The sequence below is a fragment of the Ursus americanus genome, chromosome 18, assembly GCF_024610735.1.
Source record: "Ursus americanus isolate L20-20 chromosome 18, mUrsAme1.1.p, whole genome shotgun sequence".
Lineage (NCBI taxonomy): Eukaryota > Metazoa > Chordata > Mammalia > Carnivora > Ursidae > Ursus > Ursus americanus.
The window spans coordinates 20,705,120-20,717,913 of record NC_142144.1 but is presented as its reverse complement, the minus strand read 5'-3'; the positions used below and the strand labels follow the sequence as shown (position 1 = coordinate 20,717,913).

Below are 12,794 nucleotides of genomic sequence, written 5' to 3'. Positions count from 1 at the left end.
TCTACTCAAACGGCCACCCCACCCGCTAAATAACGAAGGCCGCGACGAGGTAGCCTTCACACGTCGGGGAAAAGCGTACGTACGTAGTGGTTGACGCGCCCACTACGACCGACGCCTGCGGGAGACCGATTGTCACCGTAGAGCCCCGCGAGAGGGGTGGGGCGGAATTGCCTTTCTTTCCCAGCGCTTGCGCAGAGAGCTGGTTTCCTGGGGCCAGGCCGGGGAAGGTGGAAGCTAGCGCAGAGCGCCGGGAGGCGTACTGCGTGCGCAGGCGCACTCAGAGATCTGCCACTACTTCCAACGCCCTTTCCCCGCAGGCGGCCGGGGGGGGTGGAGCGTCGGGGGACTGGGCTAAATGAGGAGAGAAGCCCCGCCTTTCACTATAAGGTCGCTACCGCTGCTGTCGCCGCAGCCTCTGCTCTAAGAAAATCATGTTACCCAACACCGGGTAAGGGGCTGGGGGCGTCGCGGGGTGGGGAGGGGATTGGGGGAAGACGCGGCCGGGCGGAGTGCGCGGCTAGGTGGGGCTACTGTGGGTAGCTCGCGGGGTCGCGGCCCCGGCGGTGGGAGGGCGCGCTCTGGAGTGCTGGTCCACGCTGGACGCAGTGTTTCTGGAATCCGCGGTGACGCGTGAAAGTAACCCAGAGTTGTGTACCTCACGGTGGCAGCCACGTGCAAATCTCTTGCACAAGTAAAGGATCCAAAGTAGATGACCCCGCAGCTCGCGGGACGGGCCATACCTTGGGTTTTCGCGTGTTTTGCTGAAGGTTTGCACGTTCTGGGTGAAAGGTCACTGTACCTCTAATGATTCTTCACTTTTTCCGAACGCTCAGTTTCGAAATAATGAAATAATAATGGGGTGTTTAAAACTTGATTTTCAAATTAGTAACAAATTAATCTTAAATATTGGTACCTTTTCCCGGGGGCGGTTCACTTAAAAATTTTTTTTAAATATTGGTAAAATATACGTAGCAGCATCTACCATCTTAACCGTTTTTTAAGTGTACAGTATATTCACATTGCCTGCAACCATTCTCCAGAACTTTTTCAACTTGCAAAAGAAACTGTACACTTCAAACAACACCCTCTCTCCTCCCTTCCCATTACATCTATAAAGTGTAGATGTCTTGAGCAGAGTGACTTGTCTGTTTTATAATTTGCTTGAAACATACAGGCACATGGCCAAAAGACTTAAAAAAGCTCAAAAGGTTGTAAGGTAAAAAGTGGGTTTCCCCATCCTTAACATTCAGTTTCCCAGTTACTATCTTGTATGTTTCCAGAGGTAGTCTGTGCATTTATAAACATTTGTGCACCACCCTAAACACACAGACACAGACACACACAGACCACTTTTTAAAAAATAGCACACTCCCTTCTGGCCTTTTTATTTTTACTAATATGTCTTGGGACACGCATGTATTTTAGGTATGTATATGCAGATCTTCTCTTTTAGTGTTTACATGGTATTCTATTGATGTACTGTAATTTGTCTAACCAGTGCCCTATCTTGGATACCAGATCATTTCTAGTTTTTTGTTACTGCATATTTGCTGCAGTGATTAACCTTGTATCCTCTGTTTGCACATATTTGAGTGTATCTGTATGATAGATTCCTAGAGGCGAAGTTCCTGTATGAAAAAGTATATGCACTTTATACTTTGACGGCTAATATCCTTGGTGCTCCAAAGAGGTTGCACACCCAAAAGATTGAATGAGATTTCCTAATCCCACACGTTGCCAAACAACAAAATGTTTGATAATAAAAATATTTGTTTTGATAATAAAAACCTATTGAAAAAAAGGCACTTCATTACAGTTAAATTTTGCATCATGAGTGAAGATGGGGGTCTTTTTATATGTTTAAAGTAGTCACATCAAGGAGCAATGTTGACCCTTACAGGACTTTTGGCAATATCTGGGGACATTTTTGGTTGTCATAATTGTGTATGCATAGGGGTATGTGCATCTTTAGAGTTCAGGAATATTGGTAAATGTCCTGCAGTGCATGGCATAATCCCTTACAACAACAGAATTATCTTGTCTAAAATGTCAACAAGTATAGATTGAGTAATTCTGGTTTAAAGCCATCTGTGTATCTTTTTCTTTGCCTGGTTTGCACAATTAGGTTTTGCGTGATCTCTTAGAGCTCCGTTTGAAAAAAAAATGTTGTATATCATATGTGTTACAAATATTTTTGAATTCTTTTTTCACTGTGCCTTGATTTTGACTATACTGTTTGTTTATCATGCAGAAACATGTTTTTATTGAGTCAGAGTTAGTCTTTTAAGGCTTGTGTGGTTTTGTGACAAACCTATAGGGCCATTTAAAAGTAGAATTTTCTTTTGAATTGGTAAGTATTCTTCTAGTATTTTTATTATTTTTATTACTTTTATTTTTTTACTCAGATTTTCATCCACCTGAGGTGAAATACTATTTTGCTTAGTATTTTGACATAGGAAGTGAGTTAGGAAGCCCTCTTCATTTTGGTTCAGATGGCTGGCTGTACAGTTGTACCAGTACTGTTGACTGACTAGTTAATGTATCTTTCTGTTAGAAATTCCACCTCTATCATATAACCGAAAACTTGTATGATAGGGGTCTGTTTCTGGATTTTTTTTTTTTTAAAGATTTTATTTATTCATTTGACAGAGACAGAGAGAGAGACAGCCAGCGAGAGAGGGAACACAAGCAGGGGGAGTGGGAGAGGAAGAAGCAGGCTTCCAGCGGAGGAACCTGATGTGGGGCTCGATCCCAGAACACCGGGATCACGCCCTGAGCCGAAGGCAGACGCTTAACGACTGAGCCACCCAGGCGCCCCTGTTTCTGGATTTTCTATTTTATTACCTTAGTCTGTCTATTCATGCACCAGTACCAAACTATTTTAATTGCTGTAGTTTTATAAAATGTTTAAATATCTGGGAAGGCGAGTTTCTGCCTCATTTGGAATTTTTTTCAGAATTTTCCTAGTTATTCTTGGATGTTTATTTTTCCTAATGAACTTCAGAGTAGCTTGTATAGTTTTTCTTAAAAGTGATTGCTTTTCTTTTTAAAAACAACAAAAATTTCATCACATTTACTCTGATTTTGGGCTGCCAGCCAAATTTGGTAAGTTGTATAGATTAACTCTACATTAGCAAGTTTAGCTGTCCACCAGTGGTACTGACAAATTTGGATTCTTGCTTGCTTGCCTCCTATGGCTCTAACACTTTTGAGCTGGAGGGGGGTCCTTAGTAGTACAGCCCACGGCTTCAGGTTAAGAGGAAGAACTCTCTTTGCCTTTCTTTTTGCCAATGCCTGAAACTGTTTGTGAGGAGAAGAGTGTCCTTTATCCTACTGGGAATCAATCCAACTACACCAAAGGCAAAAGGATGAGGCTTTTAAAGCAATAGTTGAGACATTTTCATCTCAATACTTACATTGAAAAAAATCATTTTAATAGTCTATGTGTATACTACCTTTTATATAAAAGAAGAAAGGAAAATTACCCACACATACACACGATGTGTTTTTGTATATATGTGTGTATATTCGTGTATTTTTGAAAAAAAAAAAAAAACTACAAGAAAGATAAGCCAGAAATAATTGAAGCTGGTAACTACAGGTAAGAGATTGAACTTCTTTGTACATATTTACAAGGTTGTAACTTTTAAACCATGTACATGTTTTATAACATCCTTCACTAAAGATGAGAGAAAAGAGATAAACTAATATAGAATGCAGACATTAACAAAGAAACTTAACTATGTATCCAGTTTATCTCAAATATACAGAGAAAAAAATAATTCAAATAATTTTTAAAGAGATTTAATAAAATCTTATTTAAAAACAAAAAACAAAAACAGGGCATCTGGGTGGCTCAGTCGATTAAGTGTCTACATTCAGCTCAGGTCCTGATCCCAGGGTCCTGGGATTGAGCCCATGTTGGGCTCCTTACTCAGCAGGGACTCAGCTTCTCCCTCTTCCTCTGTTCCTTCCCCCTGCTCGTGCTCTCTCTCTCACTTTATCTCAAATAAATAAGTAAAATCTTAAAAAAAAAAAAAAAGGAAAACTGGAAACCATCACCCAAATCTATAAATAGTAGAATGAATAAATCATTCATAGTATGTTCATATGCAGATAATACATATTAATTAAAATAAGTGTAGCTGTCTGCACCAACATGGATAAATCGCCACACAATATTTTGTGAAAGAAGCAAATCATACAGTAACATACTGTGTGAATCCATTATTAAAGTTCAAATTTAAGCAAAAATTAAACTGTATTGTTTAGACTTTGGTTAGGCAAACTTTTTTTTTTAAGTAATTTCTATGCCCAATATGAGGCTTGAACTCCCGACCCCAAGATCAAGAGTTGCATGCTCTCCTGTTGAACCAGCCAAGCACCCCGGGCAAGCTTTTCCTGTAAAGGGCCAGATAGTAAATATTTAAGGCTTCATGGGCGGGAGGCAAAATTGGAGGTAGTATGTAGGCATGACATGTATATATAACATCATATATATGAATAAGGGTATGCATGTACCTGAGACATATGTATAACAAGAGAGAAACCAATTTCCACAATATTTTTTTATGAGTGAAATTCAAAATAAATACAATTTTTTTGGCAATACAATAAGAAGAATGAAATTCTTTTGGGGGGAGAGTGTTTATTAGTTTCCTAGGGCTGCCATAACAAAGTACCATAAATCGAGCGGCTGCAAATAAATTAATTCTCTCACAGTTCTGGAGGCTAGGTGTCTAAAATCAAGGCATCAGCTGGGCCGTTCTCCCTCTGAAATTCTGGGTAGAATTCTTCCTTGCCTCTTCCACAGTGTGAGAGAGCTTCTGGTGACAGCCGGCAATCCTTGGCATTCTTAGCTTGCATCACCCCCACCTCTGCCTCTGTCATCACACGATGTTCTTGTATGTGGGTCTTCATGGTAGTCTTCCCTCCTCATTTCCAGTCATTTTGGATTCAGGGCCCACCCGACTCCGATATGACCTCCTCTTATCTAATGACAGCTGCAACAATCCTGCTTCCAAATAAGGTCACATTCTGAGGTACTAGAGGTTAGGACTTCAGCATATCCTTTTGTTAGATCAATTCATTACACAACACGGAGGTAATGTTTGGCTTCACTGGGTTTCAGAGTTAGTGTTCTTGGGGCGACTGGGTGGCTCAGTCGGTTCTGGGTCTGCCTTCGGCTCAGGTCATAATCCTGGGATCGTGCCCCATGTTGGGCTCTCTGCTCAGCGGAGAGCTTGCTTCTCCCTCTGCTGCCACTCTGCCTACTTGTACTCTCTGTCTGCCTCTCTGTTAAATAAATAAATAAAATCTTTAAAAAAAAATTAGTGTTCCCTATCATCAAATTGATCATAAATGTTCATCTGTAAACGATTCTTAGCTTTAGGACCATACACAAACAGATGGAGGGTCAGATTTGGCCCTTGGTTTAGGCATTGATGTGTTGGTATTAGGAATAGTGAAAAACAGGGGAATGAGTAATCATGTGTAAACTAGTTGTTACTTTGTGGGGTAGGAGAGGAAGGAGGAGGATAGAATTAGAGGAATAGGCTGGTGGCTTCTGGAGTATTGGTAATATTCTGTTTCTCTTTCCCTCTTCTCCACTCACCTTCTTTACTACCAAAACAATTATTTCTTACTTTAAAATCTTTCCCCATATTTACCTCTGACCTTTTCTGGAGCGTAAATCCTATAGGTCTTGGCAGAGACCGTTTATCTGGTTACTGTCCCCTTTTCTTCTTGCCATTGTCACTTTCATTGTATTCTCTTTATTCTTCTCCTTAGACAAGCTTTTTTTTAAAAGTAGGCTCCACGTGCAGCAGGCAGCCCAGTATGGGGCTTGAACTCCCAACCCTGAGATCAAGACCTGAGCTGAGATGAGAAGTCACATGCTTAACCGACTGAGCCACTCAGGCACCCCACCACAATCAATTTTGAAACCTTTTCATCATCTTCAAAAGAGACCCCATACCTCTTAGCTATCAACTCCAACCCTTGCACCCCCAGTCCTAGGCAACCACTATCCTTGTGTCTCAACGATTTGCCTATTCTGGACATTTCATATAAATGCAGTCATACAATGTACGGTCCTTTGTGACTGGCTTCATTCACTTAGCATAATGTCTTCAAGGTTCATCCATGTAGCATGGATCAATACTTCCTTCCTTTTTATTGTTGAATGTATTTCACTGTATGGATATACTGCAATTTATTTATCCACTCATCAGTTGATAAACATTTACATTTTTTTTGATCTGGCTATTGTGAGCAATGGTAAGCATCTGTTATACAATTATTTGCTTTTAGATGATTTCTTTTAAGTGGTATGTATTCATTGTAGAAAATTTGAAAAAGCCTGAAAGATATAAAGAATATGATAAAATTTATTCATAATCACTCAAAAAGCTTTGTTAACACTTTTTCTGTGGGGAAAAAATACATGTGTATATAGGTTATTCCTCATTTCTCATTAAGATTTACTTTTTACCTGGGGGCGCCTGGGTGGCTCAGTGAGTTAAGTGACTGCCTTCGGCTCAGGCCATGATCCCATGTCGGGCTCCCTGCTTGGTGAGGGAGTCAGCTTCTCCCCCTCCCCCTGCTCATACTTTTTCTCTCACTCACTCTCCGTCTTTCAAATAAATGAATAAAATCTTAAAAAAAAAAAAGGTTTACTTCTTATCCGGCAGATTTTGTTAACCACAGCAAGACTGGCCAACTGCAGTTGTATGTATGTATGTATGTATTTAAAATATTTTATTTATTTGACACAGAGAGACAGTGAGAGAGGGAACACAAGCAAGGGGAGTGGGAGAGGGAGAAGCAGACTTCCTCACGAGCCGGGAGCCTGATGCAGAGCTTGAAGGCAGACGCCCTACCGACTGAGCCACCCACGTGCCCCTGCAGTTGTAATAATTTATAAATCATTGTGCAGTGGCAGTATCACAGAGCTATTAGCTATTAGGGAGGGAAGAAGGTTTACAGAAAGTTTTTTGTTTTTTTTTAAGATTTTATTTATTTTTTTGAGAGAGAGCACAAGCAAGGGGTGGGGAGTGCAGAGCAGAGGGAGAGGGATAAGCAGACTCCCTGCCAAGTAGGTAGCCCATTGTAGGGCTCGATCCCAGGACCCTGAGACCACGACACAAGCTGAAGGCAGACGCTCAACTGACTGAGTCACCCAGGCACCCCGGTTTAGAGGAAGGTTTTTGTTTGTTTGTTTTTTGTTTTTAAGATTTTATTTATTTGTCAGAGAGAGAGAGAGAGAGAGAGAGAGTGAGAGCATGAGCAGGGGGAGTGGCAAAGGGAGAAGCAGACTCCCTCCTGAGCAGGGAGCCCGATGTGGGACTCATCCCAGGACCCCAGGATCATGACCTGAGCCGAAGGCAGACGCTTAACTGACTGAGCCACCCAGGTGTCCCTAGAGAAAGTTTTAGAGGAGAAACATACATATTGTGAAAATATGCAGAAGTTGCTCTTACTAATGAGTAAATAGAACATTGAGTTTTCTTATGAAGTCATTATTTGTTCTGTTGTAGGAGGCTAGCAGGATGTACAGTTTTTATCACAGGTGCAAGCCGTGGCATTGGCAAAGCTATTGCATTGAAAGCAGCAAAGGATGGAGCAAACATTGTCATTGCTGCGAAGACCACCCATGTAAACCCCAAACTTCCAGGCACAATCTTTACTGCTGCTGAAGAGAGTGAGTGGATGGGACAGTGCCATTTCATAAAATGTTCTAACCATGGTTTCAATACATAGAGAGTTTGCTGGAGAGTTTAATTATAGCTATTTGGAATCTACTCTAAAAATAATTTTATTTGGTTAAAGAAATATTGTGTCACCTTAGGGTAGTGATTCAGGAACTGTTTTTTTCCTAGCACTTTCATATGATATGAGAGACTCCCCTTAAAAATCGTGTCTCTTGAGGGCAATGGTTCTTGGATCTGTGCAGAGAATAGGGGAGTGGAAGTGAGAGGTGGATGATTTTAATACTTTGAGAAAGTTTTCCATGTTATTTATTCTTTGTGCCATTTGAAACTCATTATCCTAGCCCTTTCAGTTCACAAATAATTATCAAGTGCTTCTATTCAAGGCATTGCGCTAGGCACAGTATCAGGAGGGAGGACTAAAATTCAACTTCAGTGGATATTGATAGTTTTGTTAGTGACGTTAATAGCATTGTGGTTGTGTTAGGGGGACACATGAGGTATTTATGAATGAGATGATGCCTGAGATTTGTTTTAAAATACACACCATCCAAAAACAGGATTGGAGGTAGAAAAATTAAACGAATTAAACAACTGGCAGAGCATTAACAATCATTGAAGATAGGTGATAGATTCATGGTAGTTTATTATACTGTTTTCTATAGTTTTGTCTATTTCTTGAATTTTTTCATAATAAAGGTTTTTTAAATTACCTTCCTTTTTTCTTTTTTTGCTTTTTAATAGAATTTTTAAAAATTACCCTTTTGTCTTTGGGTGTTTTAAGATTTATTTATTTTAGAGAGAGAGTGTGCACATGTGCTCAAGAGTGGTGGTGGGGGGGAGGATCCTCAAGCAGACTCCCTGCTGACTGTGGAGCCTGAGCAGGCCTCAGTCCCGTGGCCCATGAGATCACGACCCAAGCTGAAACCAAGAGCAGGATGGATGCTCAACCAACTGAGCCACGCTGGGCGCTCCCCCTCCCCCCCGCCCCCTTTTTTTGTTTTTTAATAGAGTTGGTCTCTCTAGTTGGAGTCTGGATATGGGTTTGTCTGTCCTACTGTAGGGTGGAGTCACTAATAGTTATAAGAACATAGTTATTCATATTAATTTTCTGAAACTAGGGTACTTCTTTCTTTTGATTTATATCAGAATGAAAAGTTTAGTATTTGACTGTCTCAATGCTTTTTTGTTTATTTATCCCTTGTAGTTGAAGCGGCTGGAGGAAAGGCCTTGCCATGCGCTGTTGATGTGAGAGATGAACAGCAAATCAGTAATGCAGTGGAGAAGGCAGTGGAGCAATTTGGAGGTGGTGCCTTAATTCTGAAATATTATTGAATATTGTAACTATCATTTAAATTTTAAAAATTTATTTTTAATTTCCTAAGTCTTTAGAGTATAACCAGATATGAGTATTCATGTATGTAGAAATACAGCTTAAAACCATCTGATGACTTTTTTACTGTTAAAACTTATTTTGAATAATATAGCACATCTACCATTCATTATAAAGTTAGACCCTTGACAGTAACATATATCTAACAAACTAGTTTCCCAGATCACATCCTCTTGCCTCTCCTCAACTAATGTAACCATCATTTGGTGACTTTTGATATTTATTGGATTAAGTGTAGGTAATTTACTGTCATTCAAGATATTTCACATTCCAATCTCAACAGACTTTTTTCAGTTCCATCTTTTTTCTATGCCCCTATGTAAACACTTTATTCTTCCCCAAATAGTTTACTTCCATATCCTTGCCTTGAAATTTTTGCCTCTTAACTTTTTCTCTTCCCCAGCCTGAGGCTTCTCCAGTGCCCACCTCTCCATCTCCAGTCCTGCCTATGCTTCCTTCTTTATCTTTTGAAATCCCACCTTTCTGTGGTTAAATCTCATCTCCTTCGTGAAACCAATTTCCTCACCATGCCAACTAATCAGAAGTGTATTTTTCTTTCTCTGAATTCCTAAAACATTCCTTTGATCCTTGTCTTGTACTACTTTATTTTTTTTTAATTTATTTTATTTGAGAGTGAGAGAGTGGGGGTGGGGGGAGCAGAGGGAGAGGGAGAGAATCTCAAGCAGACTCCCTACCGAGCATGGAGCCTGACACCAAGTTCGATCTCACAACCCCAAGATCATGACTTGAGCCTAAATCAAGAGTGGGACACTTAACCAACTGAACCCCTCGGGAGCCTCTATTGTACTACTTTAGATCTTAGTATTTTTTTTCCCTCGATTTGTTCATAAACTCCTAGAAGGCAGGTGTTGGGGGTTGTGCTAAAGCTTTGATGGTGTTATAGAAGGCACCTGGCCGTGTCCGAATCCTGCCCAAATTGTTACCACTCTTCCCTGCTCCCCCCATAATATTCCAGAGACTGTGTGTGTATATGTGAAAGATATTGACCAATGGGAAGAAAGGTAGTATTTTATTGTTAGCGTGGCTTGGTTAGCGTAGGCTAGCATAACCCTCAATGCAGAGCACTGTGTTATAAACAACCAGAGCACAGAGTTTAATTTTCAGTTAATAGGATATGTTTTCCATACCTTTGAGGGAGAAAAAAACATTTCCCAGTATATTTTGCTACTTTTTTTTTTTTTTAAGATTTACTTATTTATTTGAGAGAGAGAGAAAGAGAGAAAGCATGTGCTTACGTGGACACAATGAGGAGGGGCAGAGAAAGAGGGTAAGAGAAACTGAAGCGGATTCCATGCTAAGCGCACTGCCCGACGCAGGCTTGATCTCACAACCCTGAGATCAGACTGAGCCAAAACCGAGAGTCGGATGCTCAAAGGACTTCACCAGGCCCTGCCCCTATTTTGCTACTTATTATTGAGAAAAGCATCTAAAACACTTTTATCTTTTTAATGAATTTACAGATTGGCAGTGGAGTTACCTCTATTTTGAAGTCTTTCCTAAGATTTCCTTTCCTCCTCAGTAACCACTTTGTTGTATTTTAAATTTTTTGCTTTCCTTTTACCCATCAATTTCTGCTTTCCTGACATAACAATGCACAATGAAGAGGGAACTCTGTTCAACTCCTCAGCTGCCACTCTCATAATTACTAAGGATGCCACATTTATAGGAGATGATTCATAAGTTGCTCTTTTTTTTTTCTTTCCCTCTGTACTCTATCCACAAAGATGCCAAGCCTTTAATTTTTGTTTGTTTGGTTTTAGTTCTATACTGTGGTTGCTACTATTGTGGCCTTCTGGTTTGGAATTCTATAGGCCTTTGAATTCTGCCTTTTGGGAAGACTTTACCTTTTCCTGATACTTCTCTCTGCTGGAGAATTGTCTTTAACAAAGTCCTGAGCAGTTGATAATACTTTGAAACCTGTGCTCTCAGGGTTCTCTGCCACAGGGTGCTCCCTGTCACCTTGCCTTCCCTCACCTTCAAAGTTTTCCAGACATTGAGTAAATTATGCTGTTCCATAAACCACAGAATCCTTCTTTCCTACTACATTTTTTTTCTGCAGCAGTTATACACACACACACACACACACACACACACACACACATATGCCTGTTTGTGCATTATTTTTCACTATTGCTCCCTGATTCATTTTAATTTGGGCCATCTGAGTTTCGAAATTTTAACCTCTTAATTGGAGCTATCTTTTTCTTTACCACTGGCAAGTCAAACATAGTTTACCATGTCAGTATATCCTCATTTCTCATCTGCTTTCTTTGCTTTTGGGCCCAGATGCTTGCTCTGCTAACATACTTGTCACTTGTTATCACATAGTGAGAGAGATGAAGTCAATAAAGTCTGAATTTGCTTAAGGAATCTATCGATTGGATCAACCCTTACAAGCTTCATCTCTCTGAAGAGGGTAATTCTGCACAGGGTGGTGTGTATACCCTTCAGCCCAGCATCTCACTCAGACCTACACTCAATTCACTTTGCTCCCACCTGGCTTCTTTAGTGAGTATCATCCTTCTTGCCTCATAGGCCGTAGCGGAGTGCCTTACATAGCGTAGCCACTCGCTGATTGTCTGCCAGTGATGTGGCTGAGCAGCTCATAGCTTTGTGGATTGACAAGTATGTCCTCGATTTAAAAGTTCTCTTCATAGGTCTTTGCTACTTGTGAAGGCAACCGTCATTATGTTCATCCTAGAAAGCTGGTAGTCACAGGATCTAGAACTTGTCTCAGATATATGGATGACTTACTTGAGTTGAGTTTTATTATAATAAAGCTATAAAATGTAATGTAGTTGAATCCAAAGTTATTCTAAGGACACATTTTAGGAACATTATCAACACAGAGTTTATACAAAAGAAAACAGAAATTGAGGAATGAGGATGTGATCAAGATTTTATAATACTGTATGAAGAAAGGGTGCTTATGACTAAAATGTTTTAGTGAGTATAATAGCCTTATTTAAACCATTATCCACATATTGTGAGAGAGGATCATAGTAAAGAGGATAACAAAAAATGTTTATTGCAACAGTCTAAGCCAGCAGAAGTTGTGATATTTCTATTTAACTGAATATTAAATGCCCTTTAAAAAGAATTATGAATCATTGTAAAAACAGAGAATTGTTTAAGATACTTTTGTAGTTTACTATTTTCATTTAACATTATTTGACTAAACTTGTAACTAAAACTTGTAACTAAACTTGTAAACAAAATATGTTACATATAGAGGGACTGGACAGAATATGCATAAATAATCATTATTCTAGATTAATTTTTGTATGAATTACTAAAACAAACTTGATATGCTTTGATGATTTGCCTAGAATTGAAAAGTCACTCTAGGTCTTTTTTCTTTTCCCAGTTCCCAAGACCAGGAAGGACCTCTTTTATTAAAGTAAGGGTTTTAGAAAGGAGGGAGACCAGTGAGTTTGGAAGGGGGGAGGGCCTTGGACAGATGCTAGAGAGGAGGGAAAATTTTAAGGAAGTTAACCTAAGGTTCTTGGAGAAAAGGAGGGAAGTCTAGGAGGTAAGAGAACAAATAGGAATGGAAGCTACAAACCACTGAGGACTAAGCCTCCTTGTAGTTTCACATGGAGCTCTGGCGATTGGCTTTCTCGTGCCAGTGAAAATCATTTGGGTGTTTTGACACAGCTATCAAATCTTAC

General features: G+C 39.9%; 1 protein-coding gene across 1 annotated transcript in view; it reads left to right on the top strand.

The window, feature by feature from the left end:
• Positions 1-297: 297 nt before the first annotated feature.
• Positions 298-12,794, top strand: part of HSDL2 (hydroxysteroid dehydrogenase like 2) — a 52,471-nt gene continuing 39,974 nt past the window's right edge. The window contains exons 1-3 of the mRNA XM_045814818.2: positions 298-448; positions 7,539-7,702; positions 8,917-9,015. Coding sequence (XP_045670774.1) covers positions 432-448; positions 7,539-7,702; positions 8,917-9,015 — 280 coding nt within the window. The 5' untranslated portion in view covers positions 298-431. The remainder of the gene's footprint in view (positions 449-7,538; positions 7,703-8,916; positions 9,016-12,794) is intronic.